Consider the following 24,086-nt stretch of genomic DNA (forward strand, 5'->3'; position numbering starts at 1 on the left):
CAAAGCATGTGTGATAGCCTTTATTTGGTGCCAATATAGAAGTGTCTTTCAGAAAATTCATAGAAAATTAATAAAAACTTAAACGTTCTGCTCTGACAGTCAGGACACGCTGCAGCATATCCTCTTGTCAGAGAAAAACTGCGCAATGTAAGTGATTAACCTCGTAAAGGTCTGGTGTCCAATATAGCCTACCTTTCAGCAGTGTACACATATTTTGGTGAGAACCAGCCCTCTGTATGAAAAATGTATGTGTTTTTAACTCCCAACTCTGAGTCACTGAATTATTTATTGTCAGAGTGTCTATTTTTAGTATACAGTCAATGTAAAACACATGACCAGTGGAGCAGTGATGTGAGACACTGTAAGTTTAACTTGAAATTCTTAAAGACTTTCCGCGAACATATCTCTTTTTGATGTTTTAATAAGACAGCGGATCATGGTATATGGTCTTTTGACACTCGTGACTTGTAAGCTGAGGATTTCAAGCATGTTCTTAACTTGACTGGATGCAAAATCCATGGACTGTACCAAAATAAGTAAATAAGTATGAGAAAGACCACCAATCACCAATTTAAACATTTTATTGTATCAAACAAATGTAGATTACATATGTAATCATCAATCATTTCAAGTAAAATTGGAACAATTACATATTACATTATTACCATTCAAAAACAAAAAAAAACATTACATAAATACACTGCAGAAGAAGAAAATAACTTGCACAGGAATGTTTTTACCATCTTTTTAAATCATTTTGTCATTGTGATCATTGGCTTGTTGTGATCAATACTAGGGTGGCATTAGCTTACTGTTTGTTAACAGTTTTTCTTTCTTTTTTTTAGGCATGTCTATGTTCCATGTCATGGAAGGATTGTCACAAGTTCTACATAATAATGTCACTATGTGCTAACAAATAACTGATGAAATACATGTAGGATGTAAGAGTTTGGTGATGACTTTATAATGTTCTTGTTTCATAAAAAACTAGAATGAAAAGGGAATGCTGGTAATTACAATTTGTGTCTTGTATTTTTTAAGTTTGATTGGCATTTGAAATGGCCTGTTCAAAACAATAGTACAATAAAAAAATTAAATAAAGTCACTCTACATTCAGTGCCATGCACGAAAGTGTTCTCATTTCCTCAAAAAGTGTCAAATATGATGATACAATTTGCTCACTGATGATGTTAAGTTAAAATACAAATTAATCGTAAGCATATCTGTAGACTCAACCCTCTATCCAAAGCTATTAGAAGTTTACAACTACACAGTTGCTGGTAAAAGTCTTGTATTAGGAGTGTGATAGCTACTTTAACCAGATATTATGTTAATTGGATATTAGCATAGATTAATTATATCCTCCTTCGAAGTGTGACGGGAATCACTTATGTGTATTCCTGTTTGCAGTCAGAAATAATGTTAACAAGTTCAGTTTTTTAGTCGTGTAATAAATAGTTAATTTTTTTCAAAGGTCTTTGGGATAAATATAAGATTGTCCATAAAAGTCTGAATTACCTCTCATTAGATGGGGGCGTGTGTTTGTGATTGACAGCAGTTAGCAGGTGACCTCATCAGACAACAAGTGAACAAATGTTAGCCTACATGTGATGGGCAGATTTGTAGGCAGCAGTGCTGGAAAATAACCATGGATAGATTAACGCCCAGGCTTCATTGCAAGGACAACTCCAGCATCTGACAGGAAACTCGCAGGAAAGTAAGTTTACATGCTGTTTAATGTGCTGCAGCTGAGCGGCTTATTAGCATGCTAACCTCCAAACTAGCGATGGCAGTGCTCTTTTCAACTGTGAATGTTTGTTTGGTCGCTCATTCAACAAGCTGCTGGTTTAGGGTCAGACATGCATTCACGTTTGTATGTTATGGGGAGTTTTGCAGGAAACTGTATGTAGTTCAAGGTTTTGGTGGTTGTTTTGTGTTAGAGGGTGCTTTATGATTATTTTGATAATGCGTTATGCAAATAGGGATTAAAATGAAGAGATTTGATCGACTGTATTGAAACAAGGTCCCCATCTACTTGAATGGATGATTGAATGAACCGTGTTCCAACACACTTACAAAAGTATCAAGTTCTCCATTCAGGTTTCTGTTTTCTTTTAATTAAGCACAGGAAACTAAGCAGATGTGCAATGCTGTTAGGGTTACAAGGCTCGATGCTTCTGATGATCATTCTCATGATGAATGGCTTTATCTATGAAATGTCAGAAAATTGTGAAAAATGCCTCTCAAAATTCCCTATAGTTCAAATGTATGTATATTGTTGGACCAGCAGTCTGCATTTATTCTTTTAAAAAGTCAATCAATACCCTTTTATCAAAATAGTTACCCATACATTTTCTGTCAATCAGTGCATTGACCAATCTTTGCAGCTCTACATGCTGTAGCAGAAAAAATTACATGCAATTGTATTCCAGTGTTACCAATACAGTAGTGTGAACACATGTGTAAATATGTTTTCATTAAACTGCCAGCCAACCTAGATGTTGCCTATACCCACTCACTGGAGATTCAGCATCTACCTCACTAAATCACTTCAGTTGAATTTTCAATGTTTTGGTTTCGGTCCCAGTTATTTATGAGGTTCAAATACATTTGTATTGCTTTGAATTTAACCATTTTTTTTTATTGCAAACAGTAAAGGTGTTGCATTTGAACATTAAAGGGGACATAATGCATGTGAGTGTAGAAGTTAATGAAATTGAATATTGGACTGAGATCGCAAAAGTGTCTCTTTCTAATTAACTAGATACAGTAAGCTAGTTTTAGTTCAGTGAAGGGGAAGCTAAAACAAATAGATTTTAATTAAATACGTCACACAAAATAATTTTTGAAACCTTTGTTGTTGTTCTTGGTGTGGTTACTAAGGCCTGACTGTAGAGGAACATGGATGCCCTGATGTATCTAGAGAGTGGATCTGCAGACACAATCTTCTGTCATTGTGTTGGCTGGCTGAGCAGCCCGAGCATCTTTGTGTTGTGCAGAAGACCGCTCTATTTCTTTTTCTCCAGGCTGCATTTCTTTGTCTTCTCCTCTGCTGGCTGACTCACACTGGATGCTGCTGCTTTTGTGTCTGCAAAAATAGACAGAGACATAAAACACTTAGGGGCAATATGATAAAGACAAGTGGCTGATGTGGGGGATCTATTGGAGTCTTGCGGCTAAACAATTACTATTTATTAAGACTTTATGATATATATATTAAGTCTTAATGTATTCATATACTACTACCTACAGTAGGGATGGTTGTTTCTCCAATTGATGAGAAAAGTAAACTTTCCCTTCCTTTTCTTGTTTTTACTACTACTACTACTACTACTACTACTACTACTACTACTACTACATATACATCATTTATTTTGACTTTACAGTAGAAGGAAGTCTTTTTGGCATTTCACTTTAACTTGGACAGATCTTTGCGTCATATCGTGCATTCAATCTTATTTATGAAGTGACTTGTGTCTTCGTCATTATTCATAATTTAGATTTATGGCGACAATTATGGCTGGGATTTATAGTACAAACATTTTAGTTGAATCAAGACTGTGTTACGCACTGATTTGTTGTATAACAAACTTAATTTTCTTGTTTATAGGCCACATATATTGAGAGAAAGAAGTCAAGAAACAAACTAAATATACAGTAAAGACAGTAAACCCACAGTATCAGATCAGTCCCCGCTAACACATTTTTCCACTTCCGTATGAGCTGCCTCCCGGGGGTATTTCAGCCACAGCAGGGCTTTGTGAAGTGTGGATCAAAGCCACTCCACAGATGTTTGTCGACAAGCCGTGATTACATTACACCAAGCCAAGCCTATTGAATTGCTTACATATCTATATAAGTATAAACCCTGCCTAGTGAACAGATGATGAAGAGTCCCCTTAGGGAAACTGTTCCTGTGTAAAGGTGGCTCTTTACTCTACCTGCTTGCACGTTGATGTGTTGTGAGGAGGGATCTGCTACGTTGGCAAGGCTGGAACAATCCTCCTTCTCCTTGGAGAGGGGGCACTCGAGCCCCACAGCAGCTTCTGAGAGACTTTCCCTCGAGAACTCTGCAGGGGACACAGATACAAATACAGGACATCTTGAAGGTGAAGAGAGAAAGCTTTACTTTCCACCATACATATGTGTGAATAGAATACTCCAATATCTTCTGTTAAATAATGTTAAAGTAATGAACTTCACTGCTTTTTCTTTTGCGTGTTTTTAATCATGCCGAGTGAATTTAAAAGGCTGGTCTTTAAGTGAAACCACCACTCGAATGGACTAGTGTTAATGGTCATTAATTTGTTTCCCCTAGTTTCCCCTTTGCTCCTTTTATCTGTTCAGGGAAACTAATTAGCACCTATGAAGCAACACATACAAAACCTAGTTCTCTTGTTATATGGAGTGTTTTTTTCCTGTGTGTCCTTGTGAATAAAAATAGATAAAAACATTAACACAAATTATGTTTGCACTTCAGAAAGGCAGCCCTTCTGATGCATTAGTGCTGGGTAATTACTGAATGTGTGTGCAGTATGTGCTGTCCTCTCTGACCGGCCATTAAAGTGAATGATTTGGCCTAAGCTAAAAAAGCTGATGCTCTTTTTTCCCCATCAGCTGTTGGAGTGTTTAGCAAAGTGAAAAGACAGTTCCTGCCAAGACAGCCCTTTGAACCATCTTAGTGTAATCATTAAAGGAATTATTCACTTTCTGGCAGAGAGTTAAATGAGAGCTTTGATACCCCTTATACTGTACAGTATGTCTGCATGCTAAAAATGAACTGCAGTCGATTTGCTTAGCTTAGCATAAACATAAAACATGGGGGGAAATAGCTCGCAAAGCAACAAAGGTCCATGCACCAGCTCCTGTGACATTTAATAAAATAATGTTATTTCTTTAATCTGCACAAAAAGTATAAAAATATCAAACACGCACATGAAAGTAATGCTGGCATTGTCATTTTACTGATTATTAATAAGCTTTTATAAGACATGACATAAACAGGCCAACTGTGACCGGTTGCTTGCCAAATAGTGAGCCAACATTTATATGTATTGCTAAGCCATATATTGGCTACCTAGCTTACTTCGTCTTATTCGGCCGTTTCTCAATGTTGAGTATACCTGCTGCAGAGCCACTATTTCAAGTATACTACGTCATCGAGTGGCGCCGAATGCTGGGCATTTAACATGCATTTAAACAGTCCTTCGGCGCCACTCGATGACGTAGTATACTTGAAATAGTGAAAAAACATTGAGAAACGGCCTTCATCAGCCAGCATCCTTGGTATCTGTTGCTCACTGAGTTGATTCTTGCTAAGTAGCCAATATTAGTCATCTTGCCAAATAGTGAGCCTGTGTTGATGTATGTATGTTAGAACTGGTTTATAAATGGTTCTTAATGATTAATAAAGTGTTTACAACCTAATTCATAACCTAATTATAAACCCTTTATGAATCTTTTATAAGGGTAGTCTTATTGTAAAGTGGTACCCATTTTTTTTGTGGATAAAACAAATTTATCTTTTTAGGTTCTTGGTTGGATTTTTTCTTGTAACTGTTTCTGATATGTCTTTATGTAAAGATAAGACAGTGGGCTGTTGGCCGTAGCTTCATAATTTAGCATGTAAAAGTTGGTGTGAGTGGTGTTGATCCAATATTCTGCCAGAAAGCGAATAAGCATATTTGTCATATAAGTGTTCCTTTCCATTTCCCAGAAACCTTTGTTTAACTTATTTTAATTCTACTCTTTTTTTTCTCTTTTTACAACCTTAAAATGTATAAGCTGTATTTTGTTTCATCCATTTACCTTAAAATATTTCACTAAGCTTTTTCTCCCTCTTTCCTCGCCTTCCATCTGCTCTCTTTCATTGTATTGTGTATTGTGTCATTAATATCTATGTCAATCTTTTAATATCTTTTTATTTTACATCTTTTCTTGTTGGCTTTTTTTTGCAGGAATTTGTAATGTGGTATTTCAACATTGTTGTATTGGAACCTAGTACTTCCTCCAACCCAGCTAAATTGTAAGTTGCAGTGTCTTTTGAGAGTCATTATTGTATTTTTTAAGGAGATGTATTGCTCAGTAGACAGTTGCAAATGAAATCCTCTTCTTCACAGACTCCAAACATACCCTCCATTTGGCAGCGCAGTTTCTCAAAGGCCTCTGCAGTGGCCTCTGCAGTGGCCTCATCGTCGTGTGGGAGCTCCTCCCCGGGGGGGAATGAGTCGGGGCTGGGACGATCCGACAGGCAGCTCTCTGAGGAGCACTCGTCCCCCCCCCCCTGCTGCTGCCTGTACAGGTGGTGCTCCACCATAAACTGAAGCTCTGTGAGGAGAGACGTGGAGATAAGAGAGGTGAGAGATCAGGGAAATACAAGTTGGTTGGGAGGAAAGCGTTGATACAGGAAGGAGAGGGGAAGATCATAGGGTTAAGGAGTGGATGGAAGAAATAGTGGAAACTGAAAGTGAAAAGCACCAAATCATTTGGGAAATGTTTGTAGAAGAAGGAGCGAGACAGGAAACTGGATTAAGAGGGAAGGGAACTCATGGAATAGACGGGGTATGAACAGTAGACATGAAAGAGAGATGGAGGTGGAAATCCAACACTTAAACAAAATATTGTAGGTTAAGCATTTGAATAAACCAGCAAAGTGTAAACAACACCCAGCTGTTTTGGGGGCAGGTACAGATACATCAGAGTTTAACTGCACTCTTGTACCTCATTCATCCACAGTTTGTTATTCTCCCTACAGTGTGAAACTAAAGTGAAATGATTATCACCCTGATTTCCTTTAAGAAGTGACTCATCACGCTTGGAGCTGTTCATTAATTAATTATAATTTTAGCGCCTCAAATTTATTAATTGTTCCTTTGCTTCTGTAGTTTGTTTGAACTTATTTTTCTGAAGCCCTGCATAAATTAGTACATTCTGTATTTGTACTTAATTGGAAATTGATACTGAAGATAATATTTGCAAACGGCCTACAGATTTTATTCCAGTAGTTAATCTCTTATCCGGCTTTGTGCATTTCTTTGGTTTGTACTTCGGGTTTGCTTTAGGTGGGCAGGGTATCAAATGCCCTAATCTCAAACAGTCCCACTTGTTTAGTTAAAGACATGAACATTTGGACATATTCTTGTTAGGCGATAGGGGATAATAAGTCCTTGCTGAGGCAATTGAAGCTCTAATTGGCTTGAGGTAGAAATCGGACACTCAGGGTAAACCAGACTTCCATTAGCTCAGCTTCTCTTAATAAGTTTACATTTCCTGACATCTGATACTTAGACTCTTATTGGACATACTAGCTTTGTCCCATTAAAGATAGGTTGGCCTTTATAAAACGTTTTTCCTAAAATACTATTGACACTGCATTACGTATGACTTTTGGTTTTTCGCTTTATATTTTTTTATGATTTTCCGGCTGGTTATATAATTTGGATTCATCATATTTTTATTCAAGATGTCTCTTCCAAGTTTTATTTTTAATTTGAACATATGCTCAATTTGACCTGACATGCGTGACTTTAGTATTCTGAATAAAGACAGCTGCCTTAATCATCACCACCGTTTTCTAACCAGGTTTCTATATTTATTGAGATTGAACACATAAAATGTCAACATCACATATAAAGCTAAATGACCGACTCTACCTTTCATGGTTGGGTTTCCCTTTTGCCCTTTTCTCCGTTGTCGAGGGGAGTTCAACAAGGCTGCCTGTAAAACATCAATGTTTTATATCAGCTGGACAGAGAGCACTAAGATGAAGGAGATTATTTCAATACACAGTGAACTAAGTTAAAAAAGGACAAGACAAAAATAACTTGCATAATTATATTTCTCTAACCTTATTCCACTAAAATTGACCCTCATGGAGCATGAATTAAATTACCTTGTACAACTGGTTTGGGAGACGATCTTCATCGATTTCTGCAAGAGAGCAAACAATTAATAAGGACAATAAGAGACAAAAGATAGGGGATTTAAAGCAAAAACTGAATAAACAAGTTGACATTGGGCAGACTGAATAATGTGAATAATAGTCAGTGTAGCTGCTGTGTCTCCAGAGAGCGAAGGTGACCTCTGGCCAGATGGTTTTCTGACACACTGAAGCCAGTGCACTAAGTGTTTTCTCCTATCTTATCAAGCATGGTGGGCAGAATTATGTTTTTTTTCATACTCAGCTCTTAGATGAGTGACAACTTACTCTTTTTGTTTGCAAACAAAGAGGATGCTAATCCACTCATCTTTTTGAACCCTCTCATGCAGCTGACTGCTGATGATTAAAACAGTAATACAGTGTTTATTCCAAACTCCTAATGGGAGAGTAGGTGTGTAGCATACTGAAATACAGTCTGGGGGTTATTTGATTTACAGTCAGTTGGCAGTGTTTAGGTACACTTGGCTAAAACAAATACAAAAGTACCTTCATGTCACGCTGTAAGTGTTTCTATTATTTTGTGCAGCCTATTTATATCACTGAGGGTAGGCTAAAAAATCCTCTCTATGTATTGCAATACTGTTTTTTGGCAGTATGTCTGCATTCATTTTGACTAGGTTTACCGATACATGATTGCAAGTTAAAGCAATCATGTACTTTTTTAGCTAAAGAAGGAAACTCCCACATGATGCTAAACCCACGTAAAGCTCATGTGACTCCCACTGGATAAAGATTTATCATCCGTAGTCGATATGTGAAACAGGACTCTGTGTTCACTATATCAGAGGACTAAAATAGAAACATAAAGACAGTTGACTGGATTACAGTGAAACCATTAACCGCGATCAGTAGTGATGCGTTGAACCTGCAGCCAACTCTGCCTTTTCAGCCTCGTAACTTTTTTCTAGGACACAACCGTGTTGCTTGGCAACCTATGCATCCCCAGGCACTAGGAAGGAACTGTGAGTGTGTGAGTGTGTGTGTGTGTGTGTGTGTGTGCATATATTATTTCTACTTAAAAGTATGCGCAAGGCTGTTCGAAATGCCAGTGATGTGCTTGTTTCTTTATTCATCTCTCTCTCTCTCTCTCTCTCTCTCTCTCTCTCTCTCGCGCTCTCTTTCTCTCGATCTCTCTCTGTCTCTCTCTCTCTCGCGCGCTCTCTCTCTTTCTCTCTCGCGCTCTCTCTCTGCACCAAACACAAACCCAGCGGTATATTAAACCCTAACACTAAAGTCGTTCATTTCAAGAGGGATTCATCTCTATGCGCCGCGTGTTTACAGCAACGCTCGAAACTGAATCTTATGTTCAGCATCTCCCGGGAGTTCATACAACCATTATGGATCTGGGTTCAAATCAATCCCGGGAAATGGGCCATTATTATCCTTCAAGTTACAGAGTCAAGCTTAAGACTTGTTATCTGGTATTTGACACCAGCTGCCAAACTATATAACTCTGAAATTAGAGTTTCTCGCAAGGAGTGCCACAGTTAGTTATTTGCAAAAAGACAGCATCATTTGTATCTTTGTAATAAACAAAGAAAAAAAATGATTGTACACTTTCATTTTAAATAAAAAAATTAACCACACGTGTTTCTGTATATGAAAAGATGCATGTGTATCAAGTATATGCATAATATTCTTTAGAGTAGGTAGATTGTAGGATACATGTTATTGTATACTATTGTTGTGTAGTGATCATTGTTAGCGTATTAAGTTGTAGTTTAAACTTCACTTTTTTCAGTGCTTTAATCAGTTTTTGACATTAACAGATCATTAGCTAATAATTTTGTTGTTTTTTTATTGTATCTTCTTGTATGAATAATATATAGCAAACCCGTTCCCCTCCTGTAATGGTAGCAGTTTTATCTGCAGTTTTATGAGGCTTTTAAGTACCACTGAGTAAGAGAGTAATTGTAATTAAAGTACAAGGTGTGTTGACCCTAATAATGAACTTGGATCAATATACTCCAGATAGGGACATAACAGCTTATTACAGTAAGCAGCTGTTCTTTCATTTAAAAAACAGACTTTGTTACAACTGAGAGTAGTAGTAACAGGAGCATTAGTAGATAACATACTTGAAATATCATTTGGGTCACAAACATTAAATTGGGCTTTCATACGGCAGATTTTCAGATTGTTTTCTTTGTTTATCGAGCCCATCTGTGCTGCACAATGAGAGAAAAGAGGCTGTTCCAGCAGTGATGAGTCTATCACTGCAACTCCCAGCGGACTGGCTGTCTGACACAAAGCCAGATGAGAACAGAGACACTCTTCTGACTCCTTATTCAGCCAAGGCGCTCTAATTTGGCTGCCTGAAGCATGGTGTCAATTTATATTTTCAGTCCTGCAGTCTTGCATTTAAAATAGGTGTTACTCTTTTGATGTTGTTTACTGTGGCTGTGCAAAGGGCAAAGAAATGGTCCCTTTGCATTGCGTTTAAAGAAGCAAGATCTTTAAACACAGACTTCATATGTTCAACAAGAGCAAAGAATTACAAATGCTAATCATGTTAGTGCCTGTAATTGTAACTAGAGACTGTATTTGTGTGCAGAGCTGACAAGCTGCAGCTGCTACTTTTGCTTGAGGAAGGCAAGCATACAGTATTATTGACAACAAATGTCCTTTTGCACATGTACATTAAAGTTACTTAAAGATTTAGAAAGATGAGACAGCAGTTTGCTTGGCAGAAGAAAATCAGATATAACCAATGCAGCATACATTTGAAAATAAATGAACACTTTCATCATACATTTAGTGTAAAACACATCCCTACATGTATCAATGCCAATACGACGCTATTTGCAATGATGTAACATCTACTTCAATTCTTTATATGCCAAAGTGTTTCAGATGGCCGTGCTCGCCCCTCCTCAGAGCTGCTGCTGCTGGTGCCTGTGGAGATGAAGCGTCTCACTGTAAGAACACAACTTAACGTGATCGTTTTCTGAGCCATTAGTAGTTTTTCATGTGTGGTGCACTGCTGCAGCTCATCAGGAAATGCAAATACTAAAACAGAGGCTAGTCATGTTTCAGGTCGTATAATAAAATACCTTTAAAAAGTGTTTTTTTATCTTGAAGACCTGACTTTTCCTCATTAGGGAAGATCAAATCAGACCAATTCTAACATTTTCTGATTCCTCATTATTAAGCCCATAGCCTGCTTTTAAGTTGCCTGTACATCTGTTGCTTTACTCAGATGTGCTATTAGGGTTCACAGTGCACAGGACAGAGCAATCGGCAGGGCTCTGTCTCATGTGGAGCACACCATTACTGCACCAGCACATCTCATCTCCCTCCTCCTCCTCCTCCTCCTCATCATCATCATCATCATCATCATCATCATCATCATCATCATCATCATCATCATCATCATCATCATCATCATCATCATCATCATCATCATCATCATCATCATCATCATCATCATCATCATCATCATCATCAACCCTTCCTCCCAATCCCCCTTCTCTCTCACACTGTCTGTCTCTGGTCGATCTCTGTTTCAGATTTGATGCTTGATTGTTTTTGTCTTCAGAATATTTCCATGGCATGGCTTTTTTGAGACGCATTCAAGATTCATCTCAGTGCGGGAAGAAACATAAAAAATAAAGAAGTCCGACGACTTTCTTCTAGCAAACATGTTTTACCGTCACCAAAAATCTGAAAATAGATTCACTTAGTTTGGATAAATGTATCAATTCCAGACAGGAAACTGTTATAGTTGCACTGCACAATGAACCCTTACAAAAGAGATATTTGTTTTTAAAGAAATTCAATCTAAAGATTGAAGAATTGTCTTCTTTTAATTTATTTTCAGGCAGAACACAAAACAACAACAAATAAGGGACAGAGTTAAGTTTAAACCTTGTGTAAAATGAATATTACCTAATATATATATATATATATATATATATATATATATATACAGTATACTGTGTATATATATATATATATATATATATATAAAAATAAACATCCTCTTTTCTTCCAATCTTCTATACTTTTGCTCAGTTTATTTTTTCCAATGCCTTCCCTTCTTCAAATAGACCTCTACTTAATGTTAAAGTATCTTACTGTAAGTCTCTTCTTCTTTTCTCTCTTCCAGCCTCTGATGTACTAAGCAGGCAGGATTGTTGAGGGTGTTCTCTGCACTTTAATGCAGAGATCAAGGTTGACTGTGAGACACTCCACAAGCTCAGAGTCCAATTACTGAATCAATCACAGACACATGTAGTCACACTCACACGCAGAGACACACATTAAGCAAACAGATCCCAGGAAATAATCACACCCAATTAGAAGGACAGTTGTTTTCAAGATAAAAAAACACTCAACTCTCAGATATAAAATGCTGTGAGTTATATATTATGCCGTCTTTGCTGGTATGCTCAAGAATGCTTCAAATTTTCAGTAAGTCATAAAAAATACCATCTGTTTTCTCACCTTGGGAAATGTACACTCACCGCCTTATCTCAGCAGCTTATCTTCTATTAATTTGGGTCACATTACACACTCATGGCAAAGCACAGCAGCGGCAGGCAGAGAAATACGGAACCACGGGATGACTCATAAAAGAAGATACATCTTGAGAGGGGCACGGTTGTGTTTGATCATTACAATCCCATGAGAGGACACACACACACAGCTGTTTTTGTTGCTCTAATGCAGCAGGAGAGTTCATTTTCTGCATAAATGACTTCAGATGCTGCATCACAGAAATACAAATAAGAAATAGAAATGTCTGAAATATTGTGAAGCAAATTGTGGCTAACTTGTTGTTGTGTGGTGCTTGGTTAAGAATATATTTGCTATTCTTTCTGTATGCTCACTCACCAGTAGGTTTGATTTAAACCTTTGATCATTTGGAAAAAATAAGACTTTATCAATTCGACCATGTCCTCAGATTGTAGCAAGTAACTGAGAACGGAAATCCAAAACAGATGATATCCAAATAAAAGTATGTGATCCAGGCTTTGAGATATAGAATGCAAATCAATACAAAGACCTTACTGAGGGGGGTGGGCGTGTGCTTGCATGCGTGTGTGCCTTACCAGGTGATGATTGATCACTGGATGCCACTAAAGTGGCAGGTGTGGGTCTGCGTCTTCTGATCTGAAAAAGTAGAACAGTTTGATTTTAAGTGGGGAAAAAAACTATTTTTATCACAAATGTTTGCCGATATAACAGTAGAGCTTTCTGAACCAAAAATCATCCTATAACTTTGCTCGACTAGCTTCTGCTATAGTCGTTAAGTTTGAAGTGAAATATTGACTGATACAAATCTGAAGCACTTCCAGGCTGTAATTTCACACCAACGTTAACCTGTAATGGGTTATATTAACCAAACCAATCAAAATGATTAACAGTGCTTTGAAATGTGCACTTTTGCATTGCTCAGCCAGTCAGTGAGAGTGTGGCCCTGCTCCCTGGTACCAGGCCATATGACCAGCTCAGCATCCACTTTCTCTCATGATGCTGGCAGCCCATAACACAGACTGTGATCCATAATTGTGTCTTGTTCTCTGTGAAGATGCCTGAGCTGTTTGAGCAGGGCTGGGTCTCACAGTGAGCGCAGTGCAGCCTGCCACCACCTATACAGCACTTGCATCATGGCTCATGACTAGTGGAGTGTGGCAACTTTGGACTATTCTGGGATAACACATGAAAGAGCCTGAGTACTGCACTAAGTGGTGCAGAAGAGAGTCCAAACCTGCGGTAGAGCTGTTAGAAACACTCCAGGTAGATGTAAAAAATAAGAGTTATATAACCTTTAATTTGAAATGCAAACAGGCCAACATGTCTGTTAGTGTCCAAGATGATTTTGGGTGATCTCAGGATTTTCTTAGTTTCAATTAAGAAAGTTGAATCAGGTCAAAAAGGTGCCCGGATTGCTAATGAGCCTGAAGCATTCTACAACTTTAAAACGTGTTGAATTCAACTTGACCTTATTATTGTTGTTGCTGCTAAAACACCTGAATTTCCGTATAGGGGATCAATGAGGGTTTATCTTATCTTATCCTATTTTATCTTATGTTTAACTCAAATAGAGAGAAGGGAAGTGAACAAATTAAGAAGAAAATAGAACTTAACCCTAACCAGGAGCAGCAGTAATACATTTTATCTGTCTGTCTCAAAACAAAAACATCAGCACCGTATTTCCCCTTGCCCGGTTTTTTGCAATAAGAATTGTCCAAAAATATGCCCGTTGATATACATTTATTTTTTAGTAATTGAAAAATACTTTCATCTACATTCCTGTAAAACTTCTCACCTTAGTCTTTCTATCAAAAAGCTTAGCACATCTGCATTTTTCAGATTTTTACTTTATTCTCCCATGATCTCAAATGTATTTTGTATCACAGGGTTCAACAGGGTTGATGGATAGTTTTGCTGTTAAATATGCCTCGTCAGGTTCTGCAAATGACAAATGAGATTGGTTTTGCATCTACGTCTCCAAAACTTTGCAACCAAATACTTTTTTGGGAGGAAAGGAATCCAGGATTAGGATGATTACTTTCCATTTTATTGCTATATAAACCTAAAAGGCCATGATATAGGGATTTAGATAGAAAGTCAATTCACACACAAATACACACATACACACACACACATACACACACACACACACACACACACACACACACACACACACACACACACACACACCTCACACATAGCTGACAGGGTTGCTGACTAATGCCGGTTGGCATGCGAGGTTTTTCTAAATGCTGCTTGTGCATTTAAATAGCTGTGTAGTGTTCTGTAGTCAGCCAGATAGTTTAACCTCCACCTTCACCGTGTAGCATCACATTGTATTTCATGATACGACGAAATCCGTTGAACTGTTCTCTGTCAAGATGACAAACTAAAGATAAAGGTTTGAGCTGTACTGTGAGTTTACAATACAAATCAAATAGATACGAGTCCTTTAGTGGCGGGGAAATTTCTAGATCAATGTAAACACAAAGAGACAGAGGAGAATCAGCTAGTGTGCATGTTTGACTTTGAGGCTTTGCTTTGCTCAACAAAATGTGTGAGGAAACCTAAAACGCATATAACAAAAACATTACATTAGACTCTGCAGGATGAATTGAAAAATCAGCAGTCAGTGTTTCAAATGCACAGTCTTATTGCATATTCAGATCATAAGAGCCTTCATATTCACTACATTTTAAATCAGACGTAGAGTACAGGAAGGAAGTGTGAATAAGAAGAGGCATTGAGTGACTTTTCTTTAGCAGGCAGAGATGTTTTACAGCTTTTGACATTTATCCAAAGGGTTTGCATGTCAACTATTCAGGTTCCTCTTGGCGCTGCTGCCTTTCGGTATCCGATGCTATTGTTAATATCTCTCGGAGTAGGTCTGTGTTTATGTCGACATAAACATAGGGAGCATTCTCAATTGCTCAAGCTGCATTTGCACCTGCATCTTCACCAGAAGTGGGTGGTGGTGGCGAAGTCCATAGGGACTTGGCTTGGCAACTAGAAGGTCACCAGTTCAAGTCCCGGCAAGACCAAGTGCTACCGAGGTGTCCCTGAGCAAGGTGCCGTTCCCTACACTGCTCTCCGGGCGCCGTTCCTAATGGCACTAGGCACTAGGATGGGTCAAATGCAGAGAAACCATTTCATTACATAGTACCTGTACTGTGTAATGACAATAAAAGTGCAAAAAAAAAGAAGACAGTGTAAATGCAAATACATCCCCAGCAAATTGGTGGCAACCATGGGCAAAAAAAAACAATTATTTCATATGATTCAGCTATATGCACATTACTTAGATAGTAAACCAAGATGAGGTACTAAATTGACACCACTGTCCTTTTACTGTCTCTGTTTATTTAAACAGAGGGCACCATTTTTCTATACACGTACATTACATTTTTACTGGGGAAACAAAATGCAATCTCAAGTAATGGTAGAACACATGAATGTAACACACTAACATCTACAGCCCTGATTATTTATATACAGCTTCAAGTATCTTTTGAAAATGGTGATCCTAACAATCTACCTATTTTTACATAAACATTTATCAGTAATCAATCACTTCAAAACTGACTTCAATCAAACCACACCAGTCTAAAGTATCACATCAAAGAAGAATATTACATATGCCTGTGCTCTGCAGTGCTGGATTCAAGGTTATTGACCTCCCCTGTGGGGGACACATGGGGTGACACTACGGTTATCTGTAGGTCCTGTGTTACAGATTTGTTTGCCAGCGTTTTTTTTGTCAGGTTTTTCTGTTGTTGTTGTATACTATAAATCCATGTCCTTATATTTAAGCCATGTGTATGTGTTTTGTTGCTGTTCTTGAAACCGTCTCAAATCAAAGCACAGCGAGCCATGGCTGTGTACAACTGATTTTGCCTGGAGTCATTGTTATTCTCCTCAGCTGGCAGTAGAGCAAACTCCCTGCTCCTCCCTCACACAAATACCACCGCTCACTGGACAGGCCCACCGCTCAAACCACCATGCCTCCCTTTCAACCCACTGACCATTTAAAATGCAGTTCCGTCACTTATCGCAACAACGAACAAAAACAGCCTTTGAAAGTGATGGGTGGGCAGGGAGAGCTATGCATGCTGATATTCATGTGTGCGGCAGCAGACAAAATGCCCTTGGCTCGAAAATAAAGGTCAAGTCAGGCGAGAGTCAAAGCCCTATTTCAGATTTAACACTCATGCTTGGTTGACATTGGCTTTAGCTCTGAATTGTTTCGGGCCACACAAACTCCAATGCAGTCTGTACAAAAGAATATTTGAAGCAATTTATTTAGCCTAAAATATTTTTGGGGGGAATTTTTCAGGGACCTTTAAATACTACGTTAAAGGTCCCTGAACACTAATCACATATATGAAGCTTATGAACAACCTTTGCATTTTCTCATACTTGCTGGAGTCTCTTAAACCCAGAACAGATCTTATGTTTCATGTAAACTTTTGAAACATGGCATAATTGTATAATTAGGATTTTAAGCACTTTTTTGTAACTATCTGAAGTGTGTGTTTTGAGGCCAGGATGTGCAGCAGCACCCAACAAAGAACATGCACTTGTCCCAGTGCTGATATTTAACATTGTAGTTGTTGTTTTGTACTGAATGCCCACTATCATTAACTTAAATCCAGTGGAAGTTAATTAGCAGTGTTGCTGGAGCTACAGCTATTGTTCAGGCTTTCTTACTGAAGCAGATTTGTCCCTAGGAACCATTTTTTTACCGTGAAATAACCAAACCTAAAGCTAATGGAGGTAAAAGAGGTTTAAAAATAAGGTCAAAGTGTGCTCTGGGAAATTCTGACGAGTAAAGCCTTTACCTCCTAACCCTGTTCATCCTTTGAAAAAATCAGTGGTCATTTTGTAATACTTGTGCTATCAGTGTTGCCCTGTGACCTTCGCCCTGTGTTTGCACCAGTCAGCACCATACATCAGAAAAAAGGCATTCACACCCAGTAAATTGCTGCAGGAATAAAGGTTAAAGAAATCTTTCCCACACCTTGTTATTAGGTTGGCTGAAGCAGTACGGAGCTGTCAGAGACTCACTACAATGCACAGACACATAATCATGTGATTTCTCATTCTGTCATTGGAAACATGATCGTTGAATTGTTCAGGCTTAAAATCTCACAGACTTCTCCAACGGTGGTCTTTCTAGCTGAATGCTTTCATTAGGGAATTCACTGTCTTCCAAGGACATTGAAAACCCAGATCAGTGACATCCACTTTATTTTATCTCTGTTTTTTGGTCCTCTATCTCCCCGTCATTTTCTATGAATCCTTTGTCTTCCCTTCCTGTAACAACCCTCTTATCATCGTCTCTCAATGAGTATCATACTACCAGCTACATTAGGGGAGCAGAGTCAAGTGGCAATGCACCCGCTTTAACAAAGGCAAGAAGCGGCATTTTATAATAAAATAAACTGTTCAATCAGGGGTTGACATTATTTTTTTAATGAATATAGCCTGCATCTGCTCAGGCCTGTTAAGCTGTTCATGTGCCTGGTGATTGACAAAGGGAGAAACCGAAGTGTAAATGAACTAGAATTGTAATGAATGGGTCCTTGATAAGTAATTTCAGTCCCTCACTTCGATCTAATATAACACTGTCTAGCTTAGCTCATACTTATTTCTATTTTCAAATTGTAGCCTATGCATTCACTTTTAACGTTACATGAGAAAAGGTGAGGACAAACGTATGAGTTATTCAACTTAACAAGACCATCACGAGCCTTTAACAAATTAGCTTGAGTGTTAGCTTTCCCGAAAACAATAAAGATTTTTCGTCTGTGTTAAAGAGAAATTAATATACATCCAGCTTAAACCCATATGTTGTAGTTTAATAGGTCTTGGTTGCCTTAATGAGTCAGAGCTATGCATGGTGTGATAATAACTAGAATGTGCTGCATATTAAGTAAGGTCTTCTTGGAAAATGTCCCTCTCGAGGCTAGAGAGTAATTGTTATGTTCTCAGTCAAGGACATAGTTGATCTGAAACATCAGCATGGGGAATATCAGGGAGGACATTGTCAGCCCTGAAACGTCTGTAAAAGAGGAACATCACCTCAAAATGTCACGATTCATCATCTCAACAAGCACTATACTGCCTTTATCTATGAATATATTTCCTCAGGCATGGGGCCTCCACCTTAAAAATGGGAAAATTAAATAAAAATCCACTGTTGGTTGTTTTGGGAGAGGGTTTGATGTTTTGTGTTCTCTTTCTTACAGAGAGTTAGCTGAGAAGATCAAATAAAAGGCTTCCATCTGTTGGATTATTATTAAAACTTGATCCACACAATTGTAACATAGGTTCACATAAAGACTGCAAACAGGGGGAAACAGCTAGCTTGCTCTGAAGAAAGATAATAATATCTGCCAACCCGCTGCAGCACCTGTAAAGCACCTCAATTGTCATGTTATACCTCATTTTAAATCTTTATAATAAGGACTCTTTTCTTCCATATGAGTCTGCTGAAAGCCTGACGCTGTCCCAATCTCCAGTCTACTTGTAAGCTAAGCAAAGCTCCTGGATCCAGCTTCCTGTTTAAAGATATTGTTATTCATAAAGAATAATTATATTTCCTAAATGTCCTATCAAGTAATCAAACTGTAACACATCCTGTTCCTAACACTACAATATTCTACTACTAAGAAGAGTATTTGATAAAAAATAATCTGGATACTATATCCTGGGTCACCGTCAGGTCTTGGCCTATAGGTAGTCAGTTTGTGCTCGTTAGAACACAGTGAGCTCCATCGTAAGGTTATGATAACAATGGCACACACTGTAGCTGTGTGCGGATAAGAGGATGAGTGTGTGCTGTTGTTGTGGGGGTCCGACCTCAGGGAGGCTGTTCTGAATGACGGTCAGGTCTCCACAGAGCTGATTCACCATGTCGGGAGGGGTCGGGTTGCAGAGATTACTGAACCATTGGTGAAGCCCCCTGGCGTGACATTCACAAGTGTGCTTGCAAACACAAAGAAAAAAAGCACAAACAAAAATGTTCTATATTCTTCCTTTATAGCTGACTTTTGTGCTCTTTGGCTGTCATCATAAAACTACTTAAGCACTAGCATGCCATGCACGATCAGGCCACCCAGGTTTTTTAAACTAAAAGTCTACAGGCTCAATGGCAATCAGCCAAGCCATTGTCATGCTTACTGCGGCAGACAAAATAAGAACAATCTTGAGTCTTTGCAGAAGAGGTAAAATGAATTTATTGTGGAGCTAAAAGGGGATCTGTCGGCTGAAGAAGAAGAGGTAAAGGTAAACCCCAGGCTGGAGGAGTTTAAGATCCTATATTGAATGGCTGCCGCCTGGGAGCAGAAGGGTGGCCAAATAAATAAATACAGACAGACGACACCAACTCCCTGACACGCAGACACAAACAGTACAGACAGGGAGACCAGAGTATCTTTAATTATATCTGTATCTGTCAGGCACATGCACAGAGAGGAAGAATCAGTAGAGACAAATGCACTGCAAGAATGCAGACTCAAAGAAGCAAACATAATAAGACAAACACACTTTTTAGAAAGGTACCACAGGCACCAATTCACAGACACGGATTTTCAAATAACAGTAGACAATAAAATATGCAATAATGTTTCTTAGTTCCACACTGGAACAAACCAAAACGTTTCAGGCCTGGATAATCACGCCGTCGAACCATCACGGACGCTCAACTGCTGGCAGATTCATTAAATCAGGAAGATTTCAGTCCTGGCTGATTTGGCTATGCCTGTGGTTACCGTAGAGACAAATCGCTGTACAGATTCTCATCCTATAATACATTTATAAATCATCACTGACGGTTGTAGAGTTGTTCTGTGGTAGTTTAGCATGCGTAAAGTGGATCATCGCATTATGGGTTTGTTAGCAGAAAGAAGTACACGCCCTGCAATTGTATTAGAAATGATGATTACCAAATAACAGAATGTCTTATGAATAATATAAATAAATATAAACCTTCTGTAAGCCATGCCAACAGATAGTATATCAATGTAGCTGAGATATTGTCCCTTAGGTCAGGGGTTCCCAACCTTTTTTCCCAAGAGCCCCCCCCCCAAATTACTCCTGTTGGAAGTTGCGCCCCCCCACACACACACAAGGGGGGGGGGGGGCGTTGTGGATTCAAAAGTCGTAAATATCTACAAAATGGAGGAGACCGATCTGACCGGAGCAGCTGTGACAAATAATCCAACTGAAACCGGCATGGACAAGGACCATGTTTTAAAAATGCGCTTACCCAGACAAGCCAGGTTTGGAGACTTTAAGGGCAGAAGAAAAAAAATTATAGAAAGAATTATACATTTCTGTTTTTTTATGCCTTTATTTTAATTAATTAATCAATTATTTTTTATATTTTATTGCAATGTAGAGACAAGGCTTTTAGTGACAATCATGTGACAATTATATGTAAAAAAGAAAAAAGTTAAAAAGAAAAAAAAGTCTAAATATGATATTTGGCCTCAAATCATCTGAGGCCTGGCGCCCCCCCTGCGCGCCCCCTGCGCGCCCCCCCATGCGCGCCCCCCCTGCGCGCCCCCCAGGTTTGGAACCACTGCAGGTAGATGGTCATGGGTCTTTTGTCCTTTGACAGAGTCTATTTTCTCATGACTGAGCATCATTGAAATGTATAAAAGCAGACTCTTCGGTCCGAGTAGTTGCACTTGGCTGTAGAGACATTGCTCTCTGTTTTCTTTCTGCCTGTTCTGCAAAACATGATTAAAGACTCGGAAGGACAACTCTTTGATCAGTTCCTTGCAAGAATTTCCACCGAATCGTTTCATTGTAGAGTTGTTGAGAGCAGTAGATAATAGATTAACCCTGGTCAGAAAGCTAAAATAGATAGAACACTCAAAAGAAATTCTGAAGCTCAAGAAATAGAACAAGATATAATGTTAATATATCGAGTAGAAAAATGAAACATTTACAAGGAATATAATCATATTCAGTTCTAGAAATTCAGTATCACTCAATCATTATGAGAAGGGGTTTGTAAGCAAAGGACTCTCTTTAAAACATCACTATAACTTCTATGTCAGTCCATTTGTGATAAAGAATTGCTTTGCTTTTCATTCTGTTAAATGCGCTTTCTCTGCTATAAGAGAACATTACTGCTATAAGGCCTATAGGTTAGTTTTGTCCAATTAAAACCAGTGAATACCTATGAAAACAAGTAATCTTTCTATTTGTTATTCATTGATATCACTTTGTAGATGTCAATGTATTTGTTGCCATGGAGAGAGCAGTCCCGCCTGACTGGGCAAAAGCGTAACCAGGTAGTGCTCTCAAAGTTACACTTTGTTGTACTCTGACCTTGTTTTCCACTGACCATTGTCAGTATTAATGACTGACATGACATATCTAGCTACGCAAAGCTAGTTTGATATTACTGGGAAAATGTCAAAGGTATCAACGGTAACAAAAGGCCTTTTTACAAATGTACCACAGGCACCAATTCACAGACACGGAGTTTCAAATAACAGTAGACAATAAAATATGCAATAATGTTTCTTAGTTCCACACTGGAACAAACCAAAACGTTCCAGGCTTGGATAATCACGCCGTCGAACCATCACGCACGCTCAACTGCTGGCAGATATCTAGCTACGCAAAGCTAGTTTGATATTACTGGGAAAATGTCAAAAGTATCAACGGTAACACAAGATGAAATAACATCACTTCTTTTCACACTTAAAGATTGCAAACCACAAGAAAGAATGTAAACATTTTACATTCTCCTTGTTCTCCTTTCAATTTGAGTGGAAGTTATTTCACTTCCAGCTCAAGTCCAATTTTTGTGCAGAGAAGGACATGGATTTAAACAGTGTGCTCATTGTGTTCCTCACATTTGAGCCTAATAATACTCATTAGCTCTAACTCAAACTGAGCCTTTTATCCCAAACAATCCAGTGCAATGTCCTCTCAAAAGCAAACTCACATACATGCTAAAAGCAGTCTTTCCAACATCTCTTTTCTTACTGTCACAGGTGGGAAAAGGGTGACCAGCAGAAATAGGGAGATACTAAAACAAGTACACCCAGACTCATAAATCTTTTGACTCGAGGCTCATTTGTAATTAATGACCTGCCTATGTTATATTTATAAAAAACGAGAAAATGGTACACAACTGTTAACTGCATTCTCTAAAGACACATGACTAGCACCCACTGGGTTTTTCAGTCAGTAATAAGAGTTATTTTCTTTTGAATCCTTAATGTTGAGTTTATAGAATTTATAAACAAGTGAATATCTTTCCATCTTTTCTGACTTCCCCCAGTGGAATGTGCTTCGAAGTCAGCTATGTAACACAGTTACAATTTATTATTTAGATCCATTTGAGATGTATGTGATAAAAGTATTTCATTGCTGATAGCAGATTTGGAGCAAGTTTATCTTTTGATACTTAGCAGCTATTGTCAGCATTTCACTGCTGTACAGTGCGTGCAACCAGTCAGTAAAACCAAAACAACAAACCCTTGGAGATCCATTCACTGCAACACCCCTTTTTATCACTGCTGACATACTGTGTCTCCAAGAACCTGCTTCGCTGTGAGAGGAACTGGAAGAATCAATCCTAAATTAATCATGATTACTTTAGCACTGTATTCAAAAGACACACCTGGCTAATTATGTGTAAGAGAGTAATAGGAAGCTGAAAATGTGGCTCCTTCAAAGTGGAAATTTGTCATCATGCATTTTGGACACAGCACACTGCGCTTTTTATTCCAGCTGAGATGCTCAGTTATTACTGCAGCCCTTGCTTTGATAGCTGGCACAAATTTTTCTCTGTTTTTTGTGACAAGCACAAACTCTGATTTCCTTTCTAATCATTCCACAATAATCTTAATGAAGTCTAATCAAGCCACTGACACATTAAATAAACCTTTAAAAGTCCCTCTCAACTAAACCATCCTCCACTTTCTGCCCCTCACCTGTTCTGCTGCCTCTGGGTCCAGGTGTGTGTCCAGAAGGGGAACGGTGAACTGTATCTTCCTGGGGCTCCCGGTGTCCATCGTGGCTCTGACTGTCACAGAGGATGACTGGATGAAGAAGAGGAGGAGGGAGAATCCGTTAAGTAAATGAGGGTAAATAGCTCAGAAGGTTGTCTGAAAATAAGTGGGCTCCAGCTTATAAAAACTAAGATGATGGTATAGTTTCTGTCTGACTATTTTTTTTACTTTTAACTCACTTTTCCCTGATTTCCTAGCTTTTTCTTTGGCACCCTGCTTGTTTCTACCCTCTGCACCTGCTGGTGTCTCTATCCCGGCTTCACTCTTCTTCCTCTCTGTCTCCCCCTGCTCTCAGCGCTGAGGCAAGGGCATTCTGGGCTGAAACACCTCTCCCTCACTCTCATAGGCTGAGCCTGGCTCCCTTTCTAGCAAGGCCCTCCCCCTGTTCACATTTCCTTCTCTCTGTATTGGATGTCTGAGATCAGGGCTGTTCTGCAGCAGCCACTGCACAGACGGGAGAGAGAGGATGACAAAGACATATTCTCTTTCTCTCTCTTTTCCCTATTTATTAGATGGGTAGGAAAAGATGCCTGATCCAGCCTCTGCTTTAAGAGAAAGTCTTTTTTAAATCAGCTTCCCACCCATTGTGTAATATAAGAGGTTCTCTCAATCTTCCACACTTAAGTTAT

The 24,086-nt window shown here is 38.6% G+C and overlaps 1 protein-coding gene across 1 annotated transcript; it reads right to left on the bottom strand.

Moving 5' to 3' along the window:
- Positions 1-565: 565 nt before the first annotated feature.
- Positions 566-23,765, bottom strand: LOC307039754 (protein phosphatase 1 regulatory subunit 1A-like). Its single transcript, XM_079682124.1, has 8 exons — positions 23,637-23,765; positions 23,380-23,487; positions 12,994-13,054; positions 7,892-7,929; positions 7,653-7,716; positions 6,133-6,327; positions 3,942-4,070; positions 566-3,088 (listed from the first exon to the last, which is right to left on the bottom strand). Exons 2-8 carry the CDS (start codon positions 23,458-23,460, stop codon positions 3,009-3,011), a joined length of 648 nt encoding a protein of 215 aa, XP_079538250.1. The 5' UTR covers positions 23,461-23,487; positions 23,637-23,765; the 3' UTR covers positions 566-3,008.
- Between the last annotated feature and the right edge of the window lie 321 nt (positions 23,766-24,086).

The sequence above is a fragment of the Notothenia rossii genome, assembly GCF_949606895.1.
Source record: "Notothenia rossii genome assembly, chromosome: 5".
NCBI classification, from domain to species: domain Eukaryota; kingdom Metazoa; phylum Chordata; class Actinopteri; order Perciformes; family Nototheniidae; genus Notothenia; species Notothenia rossii.

What these genes read in the sequence shown, in the direction of transcription:
- LOC307039754 (XM_079682124.1), bottom strand. Translation starts at nt 23,460, where the DNA reads ATGGACACCGGGAGCCCCAGGAAGATACAGTTCACCGTTCCCCTTCTG. An exon ending in TCCCAAACCAGTTGTACAAG is followed by an intron (nt 7,717 to 7,891) that starts GTAATTTAATTC and finishes GATGTTTTACAG; the next exon opens with GCAGCCTTGTTGAACTCCCC. An exon ending in ACACATCAACGTGCAAGCAG is followed by an intron (nt 3,089 to 3,941) that starts GTAGAGTAAAGA and finishes CTATTTTTGCAG; the next exon opens with ACACAAAAGCAGCAGCATCC.